Source organism: Sebastes umbrosus, chromosome 20 (assembly GCF_015220745.1).
Source record: "Sebastes umbrosus isolate fSebUmb1 chromosome 20, fSebUmb1.pri, whole genome shotgun sequence".
Taxonomy (NCBI): Eukaryota; Metazoa; Chordata; class Actinopteri; order Perciformes; family Sebastidae; genus Sebastes; species Sebastes umbrosus.
In genome coordinates, this window is record NC_051288.1 from 26,411,658 (window position 1) to 26,435,814 (window position 24,157).

Below are 24,157 nucleotides of genomic sequence, written 5' to 3' on the forward strand. Positions count from 1 at the left end.
CTGAGGCCTGAACCCGTATACAGCTCATATGTACACACACTATTCATTTTATTATTTAGAGATGGATTATTCAGACCGTAATAGATACCAGCGCTTTACATTACTGCTCATTATAGTCAACAGGGAGGAGATATCGGTATACAGTCTGCCTTTAAAATGAGATATCTATTAAAACATCAGCTGAATAAACAAGAGAGGATAATATCTGACAATCTACTACTACTTCTATGACGGTCCTGTGCAGCAAGTTTCAACATTACAAAGTGATTCACTGCACAAGCAGAAGATTTAACCTCTTTAGCCCTATAGGGTGCTGGGAGCTGTGGTTCACCTAACACCAGACATCCCCAAAATAAATCAGGAATAGCTCCACAACTAGCAGGTCTATCTGCATGATCTTGGTCTCTATGGATAGGTACGACCTCAGAGGATTCATCCCCAGTGTCAGTAACACTGTGACTGTTACTATGCCTGAGTAAACTGTGATGAACCAAAGGAACATTTACATTTTTATCCTCACCTAAAATGTTTTTTTCTAGATTAGACAGTGGATAGCAGCATTATAGCAATGATGCCGTGCACAGAGACGCCACTGAATTCATTCAGCTACTCCTCGACTACAACTGAGCCAAAGCAGATATAAATAACACAAAGCACATAGATTCTATAAAGGTTTTAGTGAGGATAGGACCAAGCGGACTCTCCATTTGGAACACCTGGATACCCAAAGTTTGCCAAATGGGTTTGGTGACAGCAACCAAACGTCCATAATATTAATAATAATAATGAATTTAATTCAACACTTTAAAACACAGTGAAATCTCAAGGTGCTTGTGTGAGTTTGATTATTATTATTATTATTATGCTGCAAGAAGAGCTGAGTTGAGCTTCTTTCCTTCAGGTAACAACGTGACCTTTCCTCTTCGCGCCCTCACAAGGCAGCTAGTGTGACCACATTCATCACGACTCCTGAGAGAGAGGGTCCCTTACTCTCAGTGTGGCTTTCCCTATTATAAAAGGAAACATATATGCACACATAGAGATGTAAGACGATGTATGAAGACACACCCAGTCCTTCAGTGTCCACAGGGCATCGGCTGGTTGGTTGGAGGCTGAAGTAACCGTAATAAAGTCCTGGTGTGCACCATTAGGATCCGAACAGGTCATTCATCTCAACCCCTTATTAACAGAGACGTTGTTGAGCAGCAGCTCAGTGAGGCGTCGGGGGGGTGGTGTGGTGGTGTGGTGCAGGGTGTTATGGGTAATGGGGCTCTAGATCCATGGAGATAGATAGTTTAATTAAGCATGAGAGGATTTAAGCCCCCATCGGCCCTCGGAGGTGAAAAATGAGCTCCGAGGGCGGAGGAAGCCATGTTGAACACGTTGTGCGTGTGTGTGTGTGTGTGTGTGCGTGTGTCTGTGTGTGTCTCTCATTCTATAAACAAAGAACAATGTATAAATCTATTTATTTATATATTAATAATTATAATTATAATTATTAATTAATTATAATAATTAAATCTAAATGACAAATATGTAATTTATCATGAAAGGTTTAGTTTTTGTTCTTTAAATGTTTATTATTTATTTATTTATTTATAATATTGCAAAAATTAATACAGAAGAAATACAGAAATATGTAAAATTAAAAATATATATAATTCATACAAATTAATTAAATAGTATGATAAAAAAGAAGAGAATAAATATTTATTGTGATGGATTACCTAAAAAATAATAATATAATAATACAACATAAAAATAATAAAATAAGAATAGTAATAAGAATAACAATAATAATAATAATAATAATAATAATAATAAATTAATTTGTGGATGTATTTTGTTTTATTTTTGTTTTTTTATTCAAACACTTTAAAAAAAATAACAACCAAGACACTTTTCTTGGTAAATAATGAGCAGTGATATCAAGTATATGTTATGTGTAGTTAATTGGCTTAAACCTGGCCACATCATTATATTTTCATTATCCCATAAGATAAAATGAGTGTAATCTTCTGTATCTTCAGGGAAGAGACTCATTAATAACTAATGTATGCGTTAAAGTGGCGTTTCATTACGTTTCATTAAGCGTTGTGTTTTTTAAAGCACAGATGTCCTCCTCTTCCTGTTTCCTGTTCTGTTGTTAAACTCCTGCTGAGACATCACGGCGTCTGAAGTAGTTTACCATTAACTGTTTAAGGGCGTTATGTATCTGTCCATTTCCTCAGCTAAGTCGGCAGAGCAAGGCAGCACTGAGCTGGGGGTTCAATTCCCCTCTGAGCCACTGATGCACTTCTACTTCTGAGGATGCTTTAGCCAAACGCAGCCGAAGAGAGACATCAAGATGAGAAGATGAATGAAAAGAGGAGGAGAAACAGGGGATGAGGGGAGGAGAAGAAGGAGGGTTGCTTGATGAGAGATAGATGAAGTTGGGAGGCGCTGATAGAGAGATTAACTTCAGAGGAGGATTAAAAGCAGAAGGATGAAAAGAAAACACAGTAAGGAACCGAGAGGAAAGCCCCGAGGAAGCAAGGAAGGGAGGAGACATCGGGATGAGGAAACGAGAGGGAGATGTGAGGAAGAGAATAAAGGAGAGAGGAGAGGAATGAGCTTGAAGTGCAGCATGGAGGGAAGTCACTGAATCTGGTTTATTGACAAGGAGCTTTTCAGAATTGGCTTTGGTGTTTTGGTGCACAACATTAACGTATTAGGTCCGCCGCCTCTCAGTCCATTAGTTGACTAATTGGTTGTTTTGGTCTCAGCCGACTAAGATTTATTTAGTCGATTAGTCGTTTTTTCATGCTGTTTTCATGCTGAATGACTTCTTTCCAAGAAACTCGTGAGCACATCTGAGTTGAATATCAGATTTAAAGTGCTGCTTTTGTGTAATTCTTTGTGGAGAAACTCAGTTTTTGCAGATCTGTTGATTAAAATAAACTCATCGATTAGTCGTCTAAATCGTACGAGTGTTGGTCGACTAAGAAGTCCTTTGGTCGAGGACAGCCCTAAACACAGGAAGACAAAATGAAATTAGAAATAAAAGCAAGCATAACAAAAAATGAAAAAAAAAATAATACTAAAAATATGAAAAAAATTACTAAATAAATATGTAGAATAAATCTGAATTAAAATAGAAGAGCTGTGCAGCGCTTATAAGTGGTATTTTTGTGCACAAAAATTTGCAAAATTGTCCAAGGAATGTGCAAAAGTTCACAGTACGAAGTATAAAAAGAATATGCAGTGTATAGAGATAATATCCCAAAGATGTGCATTAATGTGACGCATAACGTGTAGCGTCTATTCGAGAGGGGATAAGAGTCCTGAATGGACCGGTGCTGTCGGAGAGTCTTGACCGACCTCCTGCTTCACTTCTTCCAGCTGCAGTTCTCTGGTACAATGAGGAGTTATTATCCTGCTGTGCTCACTTTCAGTTTTACCTCCAAATAAATGAGTTCACAAAGATCAGGGGGGTCCAACTCATTTTGGTCCAATTTCATTTGAAGTGGGCCGAACCAGTAAAACCAATGCATAGTAACCTATAAATACCAACACCTCCAAATATTCCGTTCCTGTTAGTGTAATGAAGTATAAGTACGTTCTGAAAACGTTCACGATTAGTAAAAACTCCATTTTCAAAAGAGATGATGAGCAGCCTGAGATGTCCCGCTGATCTCTCGGCTGCAGACTGCCGTTTCCTCAAACCTTCCAACAATTCATTCTGTTCTCAGTTTTCCCGTCAAGTTCTTGTATTCTTCGCCGTAACGACTCTGATGGAGGCGCCGGATATTCTATTCCTTGAGCACTGGAAGGTTCTGTGAACACACTGAGCACACTGGCTTCCCATTTATCTCTGTGGAGAAATAGGAATCCATTTTTTCTAGGAAAACTCAACACTGTTTCCACTTTTCCTCTTTTTGACAAAGACATTTTCCGCCGGCATGAACAGTAGCTTGACAGTGTTGTGTCAAGTAGCTTGTATGAAAGCATGTGGGATCTATAATAGTGTATCCAGCATAGAGCCTGATGCTACGAATAGAAGCGTATTTTATTGTAAAATTGGAATGAATGACTTCTCAAAGTCATCCCGTGTGTCGCTCACACCCTCCAGCTGGCTGTTAACGAGGGTCTTTTGGCACAGAAAAGTACTCGTATCGGTACTCGGTATCGGAGAGTACCCAAATGTAACTACTTGTAGTACTAGTAAAAGTATTGGTGCATCCCTAGTGTTAATGTCTGTATGTTCTGTTACACCTGTACTTCTACTATGTCACACTGAGAACAAACACACGTCCGTCTTTAAGCACTTGTCTTGTGGATAACACCATCATGTGAACCCTGAGCTCAGGCCACCTCCTGCTCTCTCTCTCCAAGCCAAACAGTCGCTCTGCTTCTCAGCCTCTCAGCCTCTCAGCTGCATTACCATATCCCCTCTAGGTGGTAAAACTCATACTTGGCAAATAGATTCGTAGTCGCCCTCAGCAGGAGAGCTGAAAAATGAATATTAAAAATGGGCGTTCCGTGCTATTGTTTGCTCGTGCTATATATCTTTTGATTGATCAACAGCAGCAACATGAATCCTCATCTCCGTGAAAATATTGGTGGATTAATACTGTAATGAAAAGACATGATGTGTCTGGGCTTTAAAGACAGACAGCAGAGGAGGACAAAGAGGGAATAAGAAGCAGAGAATCCCCTCCATCTTCCTGCTTTGTCTCGTGCCACTGATCTGTTCAATAAGGCCTTGTCTGGTAGCACTAATCCTTTTGTTTTGTTATGCCACTCTGGCTATCTGTTTCCACCGCCTATCGATTATCTGTGCTTCCCTGCCCTCTGCAGCGACACATGACTGAATCTCATTTCCCCTCGCATTGTGTTGCAGGAACTTTAAAAACAAACCCGGCTGCCGTCTTAATTCGTGGAGTCAGAAGGCGTGAAAAAGGTGGAGGTGAGATTAAAAGCAGCAGGATGAGCAGATGATCTGATACGAGCGTGCACTGTATTAGAAACTAAGGTCATTTCCAACATGTGGAAGTTACAGATAAGACATCTAGTGTGACTTGTTAATTGTTTATCTGCAGGCCACAGCGGGTAGAGAAGAAGCAGAAGATGGGAGGCTGTGTATATATATCTATATATATATAGATATATATACAGTAGATGTTTAAACAGACACTGAGATGTCTGAAGGATGGCTGCTATAGAGTTGATGAACAGCTGGTCAGGGAGCGCTGGAAGGCAACACGAGAGTCTCTGAGTGCAACCTGGTGTCAGTGAATCCCACATTTCCAGAACATGTAGTTTATTGCAGGCTGGTAAGCTGCCAGAGTGGAGTGGCTGCAGGACTCATTCTGCCTGCTACTGTTTTACCTTAGATGGAAATCAGCGTATTACCGGTGAAAGTGGGTCAGCGTTTGACTTCATACAATCCTGGAAAAATAAAAAGATAAGTAAGAGAACAGCTCGTATAGCAAATGTTAACACATGTTCGCACATCGTATTAGATTAATTTACTGTTTATCAGACCACAAATGAGACAAGAATTATCTCAACACACCGACTCTCTCCCTCTCTCTCTCTCTCTCTCTCTCTCTCTCTCTCCCTCTCTCTTTCTTTCTCTCTTCTTCACCGTCTCCTCCTGGTGAGGCGGCTGTCTGGCTGCTGCTGCACCGAGGAGCCGCACCGCCGCACGCCGCAGCTCTAACAGGACTTTTCTCTGGTTTTCTGTTGAGCTGAAAGTTGTGCTCCCCGTCGTTCGGACCTGTTCGAGGCCCGCTAACCTCCAGTATCAGCTGCTTTCTATTAATTTATCTCCTGGAGGAGGAGACAGTGAAGAAGAGAGCGAGTGAGAGAGAGACAGTCAGTGTGTTGTGTTAATTCTGCCGGTGGGATTTTCCTGTAATCGACTACGTTGATTTCACCAGTTCTCCGCACACACAAATGCCATTGTGAAAATAAACACACTAAACTAATTTGGAAAAACCAAATGAATGTAAATGAAAACTCTGTTATAGCTGATGCAACAAGTTGGTCTAGCTAACTACACCTAACCAGCTACCCACTGAGCAAAGACACGTCGAAAAGACATCAACTTAACGTCTGTGTCGAAGTCCAAAGACGTCCACTGAGGAGGCAGAATGACATTTTGCGACGTCTTTTTTGAACGTCTTTTTAACGTTCAGCTGTTGATGTCAACCTGAGTTGCACATCCACAGACGTCCAAAAAGGCCCCTAACCAGACGTTCAAATATTGAACCCAACTTCCACGTCCACCAGACGTACAGAAGTGGGTCTGGACTGACGGACGTTACACAGACATGATCTGAACGTCTTCCTGATGTCACACGTTTGCTGGGTAACTACACCTAATTAGCTAACTACAGCTAACTAGCTAGAAAGACAAACTGACAGACAGATGAACAGATTCATCGGTTTGCTGCTGCTCAGACTCAAACCAGCATGAGAGCGCCTGCCTAAACTTGGAGGATGACACACACTGGAGATGGGCTTTAATTAGATGGCTGAATGTAAATGATGCTTTTATGTCGGAGCTTTCTGCATGTTTGTGATGGTTTCATCCCAAATGCATCAACTGAAGAGGAGCAGGGATGTCACTGAGGCTCTTTAAGGGATGCAGTCTGATGGAAAACCTTTAATGAGAAGCTGTAGTTTGCATTTCATTGACTTCATTCTGTGAATTCTACATTTTTTCATTCCTTAATCATACTCAGTGAGATTGTGCTTTACTATAGAATAATTAGCTACTTAGGATGTGATGTATTAGAAAGCCAAGAAGACCAGAAACTGCATATACAATCTCCATTAGTTCTCATCTCTGTGGTGGTGCTTATGCTGATTTGTATAATATTAAAGCTTTTCAGCTTGCTAATGCATCACATGCCAGGTTTGTGTTACCGCCTCTTTCACTGCACACAGGCACATATTCTCCTCTCATTTATGAAAACCATCTGTTTACCCAGAGAAGATTGCAGGCAGCTGTAAGGATGTTTACATCCTCGACAAATCACTCCGACTGGGTATTCCTGAATGTGATATTTAGACATCATGTCTCTGCATCTAAATCACATCCAGTCACCGCTGCAGCGTTCTGTATAAACCCATCACTGCTCAAGGATAAGATGTTTGTTTCTGTGAGCTCATTTAGGAGCTAAGATATTGATAAAGATCACACTAATAAGGAGAGAGGCGGAGGCGGGAGATCTTTGTCTTGTTCCGACTCTAATGGTTTTTGTCTCCCGCCGTCTGGTAGGAGTCACTCTGTAAGTGTCATTGGGATGCACGGGGAGTCGCTTCGGCTAAATATTGCGCAGGCTTCATTTAGCACAGATGAAACCATGACTCACTGTGGACTCGTAGAGCGAGTGAGTCACGTCGCAACCCAAATCATTTCAGCTGGAAGCTGGAGTGAGTTATTCCAGCAGCTACTGGCGTTATGTCGCCGAAGCCTCCAAAGCCATTAGTCCCATTCTAGTATATTATGCTAATTGGTCCTCGGTGATTTCAGCGCCGGACCGACTGTGAATATCAGTCTCTGATGCTCCTAGGCTCATTAAACATGGGATTGTTCTTGTCATGTGGAGAGCCATCAACAGAAGACACGTGACCCGTTATGGATCTCTGTTTAATTGAGATTTACAGGGCGTTATTGAGGAGGCATGCTGGGAAATGATTTCCCTGATCCTTAAAGCTAAACACTAATCAGTGTTTCTTTTTGTTGATAGTGAGCCAAATGACTACATGCAATGTGAAAGGGTTCACTTGACTCAAACACATTACCATCAACTTTGCACTCTCAACTCTTCAGAGAATTCAGTATGTTTCTGACCATTTTACCATTTTCTCTTGTTTTCTCTTGGGCTGAAAGTTGTGCTCCCTATCAATCGGACCTGTTAGAGGCCCGCAAACCTCCGGTATCGGCTGCTTTACGTTAATTTATCTCCGTTAATTCAGTTGGCAGTGGGCCAAATGACTACATGCAATAGAGTGCTGCAGGAATGAGTCCTAAAACCCAGAAAGGAGTTAGCATTTTAGCACTTCCTGTTCCCTCGTCTGGAAGTCAATGTTTTTTTTAAGTTGTTTTTTAGTTTGATGCCTGAAATAAGGTCAGTGGTTAACACAAGCTGAAGTAAAGGATAATTGTTGTATTATTGTGTATTTCACAACAATGACCCGCTAGATGATCCGTTTTGTTGTACAACGTGAAATGCATCAATAATAACCCACTTGTGAATTTTTAAGCTTTTACGCGTCTAACAAGTGGTTAATGAGACGACTAAACGTCATCACACCGACTCGTCCTCCTTTACAGCCTCGTTGTGTTTACTGACGCTCATGTGACCGTGGTCTAACGTTAGCTTTTTACTTCTGGTGATTGTATTCACGCTTCAAAATTATTAGTGGAGATTATCTTGATGAACAAAACGTATAAATATCATAAACGTGTGTTTGCCACAGAGCTGATTTTCTGCAATAATCTAAAACCCAATGGAACAATCCCATTGGCTTTTATTGGAGGGAACCAAGGAGATGCTAATTTCCTGGTTAGCCTACAAAAATACATCATTCCTGGAGCACTCTATGTGAAAAGGTTCACTTGACTAAAAGAAATTACCATTGTTCAGTCTATTTCCGATCCTTTTACTGTCTGTCCTGCAACTGGGCTCTCATCCAACTTGTTTCCAGAGCACCTGTGATCATCAAACAAGCTCTGGTACACTGTACACACCTGGACAGCAGCAGAAAGTAGAGGAACTTAGCTGGTAAAGAAAGTGACACATTTCGCAGCTAAAGAGCCAGATGTTTCTCTCCGGCCCTGAAACTGAAACCCTCCACAGAAAGCAGGAATAATAAAGTTGCTGGTGGATTAGCAGCTCCTTCAGGCTCATTTTCAAGAAGCTGTTGAGGAAAGTCCCCATCCTGACCTCCATCGTGTGTGCATCAGCAGTGACACACTGATTTATTTTTATTAAATTGACCCGATGAGTCAGATTCCGATCTTATCTGGAGGGGCTTTTAGCACAAAAAAACACATTTACTAATTTAATACTAGATTGCTCTCTAAATGCTTCAGTGCAAGTTCATTAGCTCCACTTTCACGGAGGCCACATTTGTCTCATTATCTTTTAGACAATTTAAATTTTGTTGGTGGAATTATCGTCTCATCATCACTTCCCCAAACCGCCGGATGCTGACGAAGCACGTCTTGAAAAACAGCGTGTGCTGTTCCCTTAATGGAGATGCATTCTGTGCACGTAGAGAACAGCTGAACGCTGATGGTCTCCTGCATGCCGCTGTCCTCCGTTTGTTCTCAGCTCGGAGAGATGCAGTCCAAGTTCAGCCAAGTTTGACTCATCAAACATTAAGCTGCAGGGTCCCTGCGACCAGCCAGCTGTTCTGCCACTGAATTTCCCTTTTTTTTGGAAGGAAGACTACCTGGCTATGCTTCTTGCTGCTCTGCCTATGCATATCTCCTGTTTTTTTTTTACATTTCCCCGGTGGGAGCTCCGTCCTAACATGCCCGCTGCCCTTTGGAGCATCTCTTGACCTTAAAGTCCGGACAGATCTTCTCCTGCAGAGAAAGTGGGGCTCTAACCGGAGATGAAAAGGGCTGCTGAGAGGCTTAAACTGTGGCTGTCAGGGGAGAAAGAGCTCCATGTGGTTTTGCACATGTTAGGAAAGTAGACAACAGGCCTTCCCTTGAAGGGAAACATTCACTGTAACATTTAAAATAACAGCAGTTGATGATGCACCTTGCATTCCTGTGATGATGTTGTAATACTCTCTACAGATTATATAGAAACAGGTAACTTTTCAGCATCTATGGTAAAACCAACTCAGTCACACCAAATGTTGTATGAATGACACTGTAATTCAAAAGGCATTTAGCATGCAATAAGAACGCTGTTCATGTTTTTGGCGTGTCATTTTTTTATATGAATATGCTACGCTCAGAGCTAGTGACGTAGAATAAAACGAGAGAGACACTGCTGATGGCGGGAGGTAGGGTAGGTGGATGTGTCCAGCAAACACAGGACTTTCAACCAGGAGACCGCTTGTTCATGTCCTAAAGTCTTGAGTTATTTTGAAGTTATACATTACGTGTTTTCCGTATTTATGTTAGGTTGTTTCTTACTTTTACTTGGTTTACATACTCAGCCCAACCAGGATGTTTTTCCCTAAACCTTGTTGCCTAAACCAGGCTGTTCTCATAAACCATTCATAGCTATATACCTACAAAAAGCAATGGACTGTAATTCTTAGCGTTGATGTTTTAGTCACATAAGCTAATTTCCGTACTTAAGTTACGAGATTTCCGGAGTTGATTTAACCCAAACCCCAATCTTTTCCTCAACATAACTAAGTGTTTTTTGTCACAGAACTTCCGTACTTAAGTTACATCACTTCCAGTTTGGCCTAACTTAACCACGATTTTTTTCCTAACCTTAGCTACATAGTATTCCTGCCAAAATCTAACCAAGTCGATCTTTTCGTCATCCTAACTAAGTGGTGTTGCCTAATCCTAAGTTGTTTTTAAGTTGATCTACACGCTCCATTGTTCATTTTTAAGTTAACCTTAGGTAAATAAATTGTTTGGTTTTATATATAACCTTGTGTGGAAATCCCTTTTTTGTCACATTCCCTGAGCCAGTTTGTGACAATTGGGGGCTCGTCCGGGATGTCCGGTTTGTTCTTAAGAGGGCGGGGTGTGACGCCCCTCCTCCTGTCTTTGAGGCTGCTCTGGCCAACCTCAGCAGGCAGTTGGCTGACGAGGGAGGGTTGTGGCGTTAAATGACATGCAGTAAGCCTAAAATGTGCTTTCATGACACACGAAAAAGTGCTATTTATACGTCTTCCCATGAGATCCGGTTGTGTAAAGAAAAGTCAGTGGAAAAATGGATAAAAAAATGCTGCCAGTGAAAATAATCCACTCAGCAATTACCTCTCCAGCAAAATGTAGATAAACATGACTCCCAGAGGAAGGTTAACAGAGGACAGTAAAAGGACTCAACATAAACATAGGTCAGATTCAGTGTTTGAACACACGACCAACGCTGTCGTTTTACTGATGAGTAACATCCAACGGGTGCCACCCCGCTAATATTAAAATGTGTGCATTAGAAGTACAGAGAAGTCGGGGCTCCTGAGGGAAAGTTAAACTGTGGCGTCTGCAGTTTGGCCTCTTGCTTTGGCTTGTGTGGCTCCTAACAGGGTTTGATGTAGCTGCTTCAAAGGGAGCGAGCCCACAGAGAATGATTAGCTGGCATCCTTGCGCTGCCTCAGCACTGTGTGTGTACACTGTGTGCTATCTGGTTTAATAGAGGAGTTTAAATGTGCAAAGGCGATGGCTGGAGATGATACTGTCGCTGTCTGAGGATGTGAAAGCACAGAGTGAAACTGTCTCAGCAGGACTTGGAACTCACAGGAGTTCAGTTTTAGAGGCAGCACTTAGGAATATTGTAGGGTGGCAGCAACGTGGGTGTTTGGAGGTTAGACCGGGCATAGGGCAGCTTTTATGGGGCACGTCAACATCAGGGAGGGGGGTTGGTTGTAAAGTAGATTCAGCAGCTAGATGTGCAGTGTCAGTGGGTAAAGTGTAGTGAAGTGAAGTGTGGGGCACGGAGGCGGGCAGGTTTACATTCATGTTAACAGCAACCTGTGATTTACTTCCACCTCTCCAAAGTGGATAAGTGAGGATCAACATGTTCCTTCATGTCGTCTCACTCTGCCGAGGTGTACAGTAACATACCTGGAGACGTAGTGTTGGAGTGGAAACACTCAAGAGGTGCACATGGGCTGCGGTCGGACAGTCCAAAAAGCACGACCTGTGTACAATCTATTTTCTTTTTCCTCTTGAAAACGAGATGCTTGTGCTCACTGTGTCCATTCTCTGCATGCCTCAGGTTCCACATGTTCAGTTGTTTTTCTACTCAAACAGTGATGACAGCTGGTTGACTGAGACTGTCGTGGCGTTCAGATGAACCTTTAGCTTAGCCTCAACAGACCGGACATGTGACCTGTGTAATCATCCGAGTTTCTGCTCTGGAGTGCAGGTTTAGAGGTTCAGAAGTAGGTCAGAGATAAGCATTGGTGTTACCTGTCAGACCGTTCAGTACATTTATGATTATGCAGCCTAATAACTGTAGTGAGAGGTCAAGACATCGTTTAGCATTAGTACTGGGCTCCTTTAGCAGCCTTACTTCTCCCTGGCTGCACCGATGTGGATTGTGTGCTTCAGAATGAATTCATGACAATTTTACCAAATTAAACTGCTCTCTTTATCTCCCTCTCTCTCCTCTCTCCTCCTCCAGCCTGCGAGCTGATGAACCAGGGCATATTGGCGTTGGTCACCTCGACGGGCTGCGCGTCAGCCAGCGCGCTGCAGTCCCTGACGGACGCCATGCACATCCCTCACCTGTACATCCAGAGGAACAGCGAGGGATCGCCGCGGACTGCCTGCCACATGAACCCAAGCCCCGGCGGGCAGCGCTACACTCTGTCCGCCCGGCCGCCCGTCCGCCTCAACGACGTCATGCTGACCCTGGTGGAGGAGCTGCGCTGGCAGAAGTTCATCGTGTTCTATGACGTTGAGTACGGTAAGTGATCAGCAGATTTCCAGTGGCTTTGCTGGATCGAGGAAACTGCTTTTCTGGGCTTTGAAAGTCGGGATCTTTGTGGATTGTGTAGATGCTGATGGACATTCAAGCTACTGGCTGTTGAAAGTTGGTATTTGTTGCGGAGGGAAAACATCCCACTCAAGTTTATCTGTGGAACTTGATCTTGATTCTGATTCACTCATCTGATCGTTGTCTTTAATAAAACAGTTGATATGTTATGTCAAAGGTGATAGAGAGAAGTGCATGTAGCCACTAATGAGATGGTTTTACGCTCATACTCTTTCTTGAAGCGTCTATGGAAATTGTTCTCCTCCCAAGCTCTCTGGATTATAGTCTGGATTAATTTGGAGGTCCTTTTTTCCCGGCTGTGTTATTCCCCGGTGTTGGGATGATGCAACGCAGTATAGTTCTGTCTGGTATTTGAACTCTATGGGAGGCCTGTTTCTTCTTTGGGTTTCGGCGGTGAGGCCTACCTTAACATTCAGTATAAGAACAAGTATCACGGCAGGGTGCCGCGACCTCCTGATGACTCACCTGCTCTGCAAAGAAACACACTTGTGCTCACACTGGTTTGCTCTTCGGGTGGTAAAACGTGCCCGTATCTCTGTCTCCGAGCTTGTTTGGTAGATTTTGGAGGACTTAAGTCTCGGCTCAAACTTTGTGTGTCTGAGTACAGAGACAAAAACTGTAGGACATTTCACTTTTCACCCTGTTAAAAGGGCTTGTTTTGGCCTTTTTTCTTATTCAAATTGAGGACCTAAGATAGAGGGTGTTGTTTGCTATACAGACATATTTTTGCATAAAATTGACTTGACTTGTCCAAAACAAAAAAACGGATTAGAAGAAACTGTTCAGGGTTACTTTGGTGTTTTTTTTTGCAATTTTAAGACTACAAACAGCCCTATCTGTAGTCCCTATCTGCAGAACGTTACATACTCTATTTGTTGATAACTATATTTGGAAATATCAGCTCTCTCTTCCGTTCACCTGATGTTGTAAACTCACATGGAATACATATAGACAAATAATTGAAAAAGCATTAAGAACAGCTGCAGGCTGCCTAAACGATTTTCAATGTCTCCTGGCCTTGGAAAGGTTTCTATGACCGGATATTGCAGCAAAAACTTCAGCCATCGACTCTCCTGTCTTCTGTATTTGTTTGGAATAGCTTACTTGGACTGTATCTTAATGAAATGACATTAGGCTCAATGGATTTTTGAGTGTAATCGATACAGGATGGTGGCAATTACAATATAAGGATATAGACAGATGCAGGCATTTAGCCTCTCAGATACTCTTATCCAGAGTGATTTAGAGTAAGTGCATCAGTAGCTGCGGGCCAGGATCTGAATCCTTTAAGAACAAACCAGGGGCACAGTTAACAATAAGAGCAAAGGACAACAGTGAGGCTGCGGAGGAGAACTTTCTATTTCAGCACCACATCCTCACACTGAGAACATGTCCATAAGTATTCAGTTGTAAATGCTTCGGTGCAGCTAATTGATTAATTGAAGATTGCTGTCTTCAATGGCAGATCTATGGTGTCTTTAGTTCTAGCTTCCTTGTATTCTGCCCACATCACATCTCAAGGATGGATTTGGAGAGGTCAGAGCTACTTGTTGGATGTCCGAATAGCTGCAGAAACCCCCTTCCACCACACCTGTACGACGTCATCAACGTGATGACGCTGTTGATGGCTTATAGCTGAAACGCGTTCATTTCTATGCCCAGAATAAACTAAAAAAGACACTTTATCTGTGAGTGCCGGGGATTTGTTTCTTCTGTTCTTTCTACTACCTAGCAACCCATACTGTTCAAGATTTGGAGACGTGCTGGCTGCTATTTTCAATTTTGGGCATAAAATAAGTAGGTAACCTAGGTAAAACACTTATTGAAAAAACGCAATGATGGTGCGGAAAACGTGACAAACATCACATGACAACCGTCAGTACAAAACACACGACAAACGTCATTAAAGTAACTTGTCCGGTGTTTGTTGGACCCATTAACCTCCCGACCCGCCCACCACAAGTGGTCTTTCTCACTTTATATACTTCGTAATTACCTCAGAGCTTAGTACAGAGTACGGGAAACATGTGACAAACGTTACGTGACGGCCGTCACTTCATAACACTGCACCTTCATGCAGGCGTGTAATATTCATGTCTCCGCAAAACGTGACGCTGACACATTTTCTTCTGGTGGACAGGCGGGTCTATTACACACTTTGGCGTGAGACTGGGCTGCTGTGCATGTGACGAGTGCATGTTTGTGTCCCATGTGAAACCAAATCAACGTTGACTTATTTTACCTTGATTTTGTTGTGTAACTTATGTCTTTAATGCTTAACCAAGTACTTTTGTTGCGTAAGTAAACCATAAAACTAAGTAAACCTGTGTTGGATGTTTATTGTGAAAAGAAACTGGATGCATGTGACGAGCAGAAACTCTAGGTTTCATGTGAACAAAGAAGTTTATTTCTGGAAAGAGAGTATTTAAATAACGAGCGGAAACTGACACATTGTCCCCGACACGTCCAAAACTGACGTTAGCGGGGTACCTAGCGCGTCACTATTTGAAGCGTAGAGCCACAGACCAAGCGGCTCTTTGACGAGTTGGGAGAGAGGTTGTGTTTTAGCTAGTTTGATTCTTAAATAATTGTGACCAATATATGTGCTGAGCTGTTTACAAATACTTTTTAAATTAACTCCAATATATCTTTGGCATTTCCACTGTGATTTCTTGTTAGCTGTCAGCAGACATAATGCCGATACCAATATATATATATATATATATATGTATGTGACATGAAGTCATGATCAGATTTATCGTTCTAGATCTACATATCAGTCCTGAAAGAAACTACTGGTTAGTTTCAGCCCTCGTTGTCTTCCATTGTTCCTTTGTGTGGAACATTTGGACCGTCCTCTCTGCTGGCGCTGCTCTACTTCTCTACATCTGTGAGGTGTGAATAAAACACATTACATAACACAGTCACCATGTGCAGTAAGATTACTGGGCAACATAAAAGTGCCTTCACCTTCGCTGTGATGAGCAGCTATTAGTGATTTAACACATCATGTGTTCAGGCTGTGAGCTGCCTCCTCAGCTCCTATACAGCTTCCACCTCACTGTCAAACTAACATACATCATACCTGAACTACTGTATCTCTGCGTGGAGACATTGTACCCATGATTTGTTTTATTATAGTGCACTGTGCTATTTGTTTGCTCTCTTTATAATGTTGGTTATTGCTGCGGTTGACTGATTGTTGAGGCACAGAATGCATTTTAATAAGAAGAATAAAAGAATCAATCAGTGATTTTGATCACTGAAACATTTTCTTCTATCAGACTCCGTCGTTGGTTTCATGTACAGTTTCTGTTCCCCCTGTTATCCACACAATGGAGTCATTAATACAAAGCTAAACACTGATAACTGCTCCTCAGCATTGGTGTGTTTTAGGAGATGTTTTCTTTTCTTAAGCGAGTGCAGCGTGAGATGGCAGTCAGGGTGAATAAACCACCCTGTCTTTGGACAGGTTTAACGGATGCTGTGCTCTGATGTGAAGCCGCCCTCCAGCTCTGATATGAACAAGTGTCAGACGGAGTGATGAGAGCTGAGAGTAAACCTCTGATCCGGCTCAGACCAGCAGAGACTCCCACAGAAAAACACCACACAGTTGGGTTGTGACTGCAGGAGGCGAACAAATGGAGCGGACCCTCGAGGATCACAGCATCTGATAACGTTATATCTGACAAAAATGTAATAACACGGGCTGGAAAGGGAATAAAAGCTGGGAAGACCATTGGATTTGGAGGATCGAAGACAAGTCGTAATCTACAGGGAGTAAAAGTAATATAAAACGTGTGATTCTAAAAATGTAGCCGTGCTGGTTTGTACCAATATTGGATCTTGGAAAAAGTCACAGAGAGACAGAACAGATGCGTCAGATGACTGAATAATGAAGTGGAAATTAAATGTCAGTTGAGTGTGATTATCTGGCGTTCCTTTTTGTTTGTAGTCCGAGTAGTATTGACCAATCACGTTGAAGCAGGCTTTGGTTAAATGCAGGTAAACTATCCGTCAGGAGAGCAAAAGATGCGGAACGCATTGGTCAAAATGCAGTCTGGGAACCCACCGGTAGAGCTGCTGGATTCAGGCAAAAATCCATTATTTTGGTCAATATTGAGATCATGATTATTTTTCACGATTCTAAACTGGTGAAACAATCTGGTTGTACACGCTGTCTCTCAACTCCAACTCCAGTCTCGCATCCTAAGTTGCTAATCAGACTGTAAACACTGAGCAGCACATGGAAGAGGAAGTCTTGGCGTGGATGGATATCCTCTGGCACCAGAGGCTTATCCGTCGTCCAATCGATAGCCGATGGGTTCCCTGATTGGTTGACATTTGACTGACAGACAGAGAGTATGAGGTTTTCCAACAGTGCTGTGATCAGTCAGCAGTGGCCTCTACTCTAAACGTTTAATTATGTCCATAATATCACAGTTTAAACAGCAGCCGGTAGCTTTTTAATGGGCCTTTTTTGTTCTTTTCATTTAATTGTTAAATGCAGCTGAAGTGCTCACTTCAAAGGTAATTGGGATTAGTCTGTATATGAATGTGTTTTTAAGTGGGGAGAAATGAATGTTTTCTCTGTGTGGTGTGGCAAAGACACACTGTGCTGCGTGATCTCACCGCACCACTTACCAATTAGTGGAGCAGCATCGGGGTCCGCGTGGAGCCGAGCTGAATGCATTTACACTCAGTGTGTCTGCTCTCGAGCCGGATTTCATTCTCTGCATGTTAATCAGCTTTACAGCAACAACATCCTCCGGGGTTTTACTGCGTTTGTGTCTGTGTGGCCGAGGTGAATGAGTTCCAGTTTGACGTGTGATTACGGGTTATATATCATCTCAGCTTTGATTGGAATTTTGGATGTAAATTTAATTTCAGACTTCAGATTAAGATCAGTTTGAGGTTTAAACATTTTTGATGACGAGGTCTTGATGGATTATGATAATAATGAATACCATTATATGCTCATTGTGAGGGGTTTTAGTTTAGTTTTACAATTTGAGTTTAGTTTGAGGTTAAATGTTTCTATGATGACCAACTGATAATCTGAGTTCATCAAAGTTCATTGGAACATTTTCTTCGCCTAAAAATGTCTTAATCAGCGTTCGGTTGTGCTTAGCTCCACCTTCTCGTGTCACTTTTGGTTGAAAAAAAACAAGATGGCGATGGCCAAAAACCAAGATGGAGAAGGACAAAAACCAAGATGGTGATGGCCAAAAACCAAGATGGTGAAGGCCAAATACCAAGATGGCGACGGTCAAAAACCAAGATGGTGAAGGCCAAAAACTAAGATGGTGAAGGACAAAAACCAAGATGGTGAAGGCCAAAAACTAAGATGGTGATGGCCAAAAACCAAGATGGAGAAGGACAAAAACCAAGATGGTGAAGACCAAAAACCAAGATGGTGAAGGCCAAAAACTAAGATGGTGATGGCCAAAAACCAAGATGGTGATGGCCAAAAACCAAGATGGCGATGGCCAAAAACCAAGATGGCGACGGTCAAAAACCAAGATGGCGAAGGCCAAAAACCAAGATGGTGATGGCCAAAAACCAAGATGGCGATGGCCAAAAACCAAGATGGCGACGGTCAAAAATCAAGATGGTGAAGGCCAAATACCAAGATGGCGACGGTCAAAAACCAAGATGGCGAAGGTCAAAAACCAAGATGGTGAAGGTCAAAAACCAAGATGGTGAAGGTCAAAAACCAAGATGGTGAAGGCCAAAAACCAAGATGGCGACGGTCAAAAACCAAGATGGCGAAGGACAAAAACCAAGATGGTGAAGATCAAAAACCAAGATGGCGACGGTCAAAAACCAAGATGGCGAAGGACAAAAACCAAGATGGTGAAGGCCAAAAACCAAGATGGAGAAAGCCAAAAACCAAGATGGTGACGGTCATAAACCAAGATGGAGAAGGTCATAAACCAAGATGGCGATGGCCAAAGACCAAGATGAAACCAAGATGGCGTCGGCCAAAATGCCAAACTCAAGTCCACAAACCAATGGGTGACGTCACGGTGACTACGTGCACTTCTTATAAACAGTCTACGCGTAGAAGTAGAAGTAACAGGAAATAGAAGCAAACAGTCGTGAGTATTAGCTGTGGACAGTCAGTGGACAGTCTGTGGACAGTCTGTGGACAGTCAGTGGACAGTCTGTGGACAGTCAGTGGACAGTCTGTGGACAGTCAGTGGACAGTCAGTGGACAGTCAGTGGACAGTCAGTGGACAGTCTGTGGACAGTCTGTGGACAGTCAGTGGACAGTCAGTGGACAGTCTGTGGACAGTCAGTGGACAGTCAGTGGACAGTCTGTGGACAGTCAGTGGACAGTCAGTGGACAGTCAGTGGATTCCAGCAGAGCTCCGGCTTTACAACGTTGTTCCAGTTCGGATCAGTTCAGGCCAGCAGCTTGAAGCCGCGTCAGCCAGTGAACTGTGGGGGCTCTTTTATAATGATGTGACTCAGCACCTCTCAAAAACCCCCAAATCTCTGAACAACTGTTTGAACAAGGTGATGTGTGATGATTCAGCGGCTGTGTCTTCAGGATAAATTTGATCTCTTCTCTGCAGTCGCTGTGTTTGTTTAAGGCTAAGAGTAAATAGAAGTGAAACCTGACACATGTTCAAAGCAAATACTTGTTGAGTTTTGCCAGACCACAGTGGTTTAGTGTCACTTTTCTATTGTGTAGTGCGTCTTGACGGCACAGAGACTTCTCGTCGCCATCCGGCTTCTATCGGTTTTCCATTCAAACTTAATTGTCCCAGAGGGCAGATTTGGTTTGTTGAACCGCACATAACAAAAGACAAACCTCTTCTCTGGACTTAATCACACAACATCATCGATCCTCTACCTCTTTGTTTTCCTGTTGACACTAATCCTCTCTAATTCCTGTCATTCCATATTCTCTCATCCATTCACTCTTTATCTGAAATGGTTCTTTTTCAGGGATTTTACTCATTCAGCCCTTCGAAATATATTCAATCCTAGGACATTCGTAGTTTCACCCACGACCATAATGATAGCATTGCTGAATAGCCTAACCTGTCCTTAACATAATGATACGTAGCATGAGTTGCTGTGAGCCTTGAAACAACGAGAGTGAAGGACAAGAAGAGAGCAGCCACAGTCATTGAAAGTCAACTAAACAAACCACAAACCACATCCAAGTTTGAAGTTTGGACACCAACTTTAAACGCACTAAATCTTCTTCTAACGCCTCATCGTCCCCTTTTCTCCCTCTTCGTCTTCATCCCCTTCCTCCTCGCTCCGTGTGATGAGTGAAGCCATTATAAGTGTGAGCCGAGCAGGAGGCCCATTTATTCAGATTACGGGCTCATTGTTGAGGGATACGAGGAGCAGATGGGCTTCTTGGTTTGGCTGTCTGGCCGAGTCTGTACGGACCGGCCGCGACTGTCAGTCGCCTGTGATGATGATTAAAGGAGCTCCTTGGATTGCCTCCTTACCTCCCCTCATCTTTCCAAAAAACCTCCGTGCTCGCAACCTTCCCTGCTCCATTTTTTAAAAAATGGCAATAAGTGAGATGTTTGCTGCTCTCGTAGCACAGAATGACTCTAATAGATCTACGGGAGGATGTGTTTTCAGGACGTTTTAAAAGGCTAAAAAGCCTCTTTTCCCCCGGCCCTAATATAAGAGAGTAGCACTATAGTCTCAGGGTTTCATTTTGTCTTTTATCATCACCGGGCTTTGAGGCCGAGGTGCATGTGGCAAAGTGATGCAACTGAATAAAGGTCAATAAAGGACAGACAGCATTTTTCATTTTCTTAGAACAAGTGGAAGTGAAGCACCGGCGGCTTTCTAATGCAGATCAGCTTCAGTGTTCAGAGTTCCTCACTGCCCACACGATCTCCCACGACTTCCTCCAGGAAATTCTGTTTCTGCTTTAAAAAGGTCCAGTTCAGTCTCTCCAGCCTGCAGCAGCTCGCTCCGTGATGTGAAGAGCCAAATGAATTCACAGCTGGAAATGTTCCTCCAGATGTACTGTAGCTGCTGTCGAGGCTTCACCGGAGCAATCTAAACTCTCCGATTGGCAGCCATGTTGGGAGGCCGACGCTAAATTGAAGTGCAGCTGTCTGGACTGAGCTGCTGTCTGGACGGACTATGAGCATCATGGTGACAAGTTTTTGTGCAATTTGGTATTTTTTGATGAGGCAGAGCAATACATGTGAGGTTCAGAGTTCAGTCTTTGGAAACAGCAGATGATAAAACATCACTCAGATCTCATGGATTCCAGATTTTGGATGTGAAAACAGGTGTTTCTACTATTTTGTCCACCCCATTTATACCAATGAGGGTAGGCTAAATAACAGAAACACGTCTCTGTACAGAGAGGTGAAGTCCCGCCCCTTCTGGTGGGCCACCACCCGACCTTACTTTGTAAAAATACTAGAAGTATGTCCTGATTTGCAAAACGAAAGCAAAATCTACGGAATACCGAAAATACCTGGAAATCTCCAGTCTGCATCGGAGCAGTCTACCTCACCTACTGTATCCCACAATGCAAAGCGTGGAACGGTACAGACTATGGTTACAACAACAACAGCAGCCAAAAACTGCATTTTTCGTAGCTATTTCATCTCTAAATTCACTTCTGAGAATGTTTGAGTTGAGAAATCAACCGTGTAGATTTAGAATATTAACACTTTTACGATATTAGATAGCGAATCGAGCATTTGCTCCGATGTTTTCGGAGTTTAGAAGCTCCACAAACTGCAGTGACAGTCAGGCCTTTTCCAAACTGGGAGCTCTTGCTGTACTTCAGGAGGCTGCCCTGGGGTGAAAACTAGACAGACAAATATGGGGACACGTTTTTTTTTGCAGCCATCACTGTGAGGAAAGCAAGCATACCCGACAACAGAAGAGAAAATCTTGTTTTTGTTAATCCTAACTCCCCTAGCGACCTCTACAGACTCAATTAGTCATTAAAATCCCACAATACAAAACCTATAGAGAATCAATGTAGTCATCAAATTAAAAAGCAGTCTGCCCTTTAGAGTCTGAGGAAAGGTCAGAGGTCACCAGGATCAGTAGGAATCATTCCCAGGAGACCGTGAACACCTTCAGCACATTCCAGTGGAGTCTCGTTAGCAGCTGTTGATATATCCAGATAGCATTTTGGCTTATTGAGCGCTGTGGACTCCCCCTCTGTCACCGCTTATTGAACAGCCATGAGAGGTGAGGAGGCGGGAGAAGGGGGGAGGAGAGGTGAGGACAACCTTTAACTCTACACAACACTCTTTGTAAATTGGGTGTGCTGACTCTTTATCAGGAGGCACCGAAGCAGCTTGTTATTTATGACGTGTTTGACTGAATAAGTGACCAACATCACTTCTCTAAAGCATCACCACCGGCAGGAGAAAGAAAAGAGGAGGTGAGGGAGGAGAAAGATCACCGGCTGCACACACACACACACACACACTGAGAGCAGGATTGATTTCTGCCCGTGTGCGAGGGTATCAATATGGCGGCGGCGGCGGCGCGTGGCTCCACTGAGCGTGACGCAGCAACTCAGCCACATCAAAGCTGCAACTCCAAATCTCACGCCGGCCGCCGCCGCCGCCGCCGCGCACCGGCCGTCCGGCCGACCGCATGGGTGGACAGCCGGGCTGCAGTGCGCTCTGGGAAACGTTGTTTTTCATCAACACCCAATCAGAGGCAGCTGTCAGGCGGAACAGAAGGCCGTCCTGGGGAGAAACGCTGATAAAGACATTGACACGGAGACTGGAGTGTGTGTGTGTGTGTGTCTGTGTGTGTGTGTGTGTGTGTGTGTGTGCGTGTGTGTTGTGGGGTAAACAAACACACTTCTCTTTCTCTGCCAATCTGTCTGCAACACACACCGCTGCTGTGGTTGGTGTGGTTTATGAGGACACACACACACACACACACAGTTGTCCTAACCTGACCTTGTCAAAGGGAGGACAGACCATAATCAAGTCTGTAATTAAAGCTGCAGTCTGACTGACTTCAGCATGAAAACAAAGAGTCAAAAGAGTCATTTCATATTCATATATAAGAGTATTTCCCGATCCTGATATCGTGGACTATAAGTAACTAACGTCTCCACAGACGGAGAGACAACATCAGAAGATAATCTCATATAGCTGTTGGTCTCTTCAGCCGGGTCGTTGATAAGAAAGTGAAAAAGATGAAATAGCATCAGCCTGATCTTTAAAGTCCCCCTGCAGTCAGTTTTACTTCCTGTTGTTTGGTTCTTTCTCAAACAGAGAATGGGGGTGCGGTCAATAGTCAGATGTAATTCATCACCATGGCAACCAGATTGCATCCCAGTTTAGATGAATTTGAGTTTATCAGACCACAAATGAGACCAGAATCATCTCAACAACACCGACTCTCCCTCTCTCTCTCTCTCTCTCTCTCTCTCTCCTCCTGGTGAGGCGGCCGTCTGGCTGCTGCTGCACCGAGGAGCCGCACCGCCGCACGCCGCCCACAGCGCACCAGAGGACGAATAGACATGTTGCCGAGGTTACCGGGGACGTTTTGGAGGTTCACCGTCCACCAGCATCGGCCGTTCTCTCTCCTCAGCTCCAGCACCGACACCGGGCTGCTCTGAGATTCGTTTATTACTTTTCTCTGGTTTTCTTCGTCGTTCGGACCTGTTCGAGGCCCACAAACCTCCGCTATCGGCTGCTTTCTCTTAATTAATCTCCAGCAGGAGGAGATGGTGAAGAAGAGAGTATGTTATTTCCTGTAAACCACTGTGTTGATTCCACCCGTTCACTGCACACACAAATGCCATGGTGAAGATAAACCCACTAGACTAAGGCGGAGGAAACTAAAGAATGAAATGAAAACCTTCCATTAGCCAATGCAACAAGTTGAACTCCAGTAAACTGCATCAGTGTCAGAAACGGAGCAGAGCAGTGAACTTGAACAGTCGATGTGTTTCCTCTTCGGTGGCTCCAAACCAACGACATGTTGTGTCTCCGTCGTGCCGCTGCGGCGCCGTGAGACTGAACCATACTGTGCTCTTCTGTTGACATCCCATAAATGTTTCATCGCCAGCGAGACCGATCAGACGAAAACACGAGCTCTCCAGAGTAGTAAGATCTCTATTGAAGCAAGACCGCCTGAAAACACCGGATTAAAATGAAACTGATTAAACTATTAAATATTAAAATGTTGAAGTTACCGAGAGGAAAGAGAGAGAATAGAGAGAGAGCAGAGTGAATAAGAGAGAGGTGAAAAGGGCAGAGCAGGAGGAGAAGAGAAGAAGAAGAAGTGGATTAGCTGCAGACAGCATGAAGGAAAGCTCCGCCTGAGGCTCGGCGCTGTTAGGAAGCATCTGTGTCTCTGTTTACCGAATCAATCTGTGTTAGTGGGAATTGTTCCTTCATTATTGTGAGAACCAACAGTTGCACCTTCGTACAAGTCAGTTTACTAGTTACGGCCACTATGTCACGATT

At 43.4% G+C, this 24,157-nt stretch overlaps 1 protein-coding gene across 4 annotated transcripts in view; it reads left to right on the plus strand.

Annotated features, from left to right (window-relative positions):
- LOC119479299 (glutamate receptor ionotropic, delta-1-like) overlaps positions 1–24,157 on the plus strand; it is a 555,378-nt gene that overhangs the window by 288,327 nt on the left and 242,894 nt on the right. For all 4 annotated transcript variants that reach the window (XM_037754721.1, XM_037754723.1, XM_037754722.1 and 1 more), the window contains exon 3: positions 12,330–12,614. In XM_037754721.1, the coding sequence (XP_037610649.1) occupies positions 12,330–12,614 (285 nt within the window). The remainder of the gene's footprint in view (positions 1–12,329; positions 12,615–24,157) is intronic.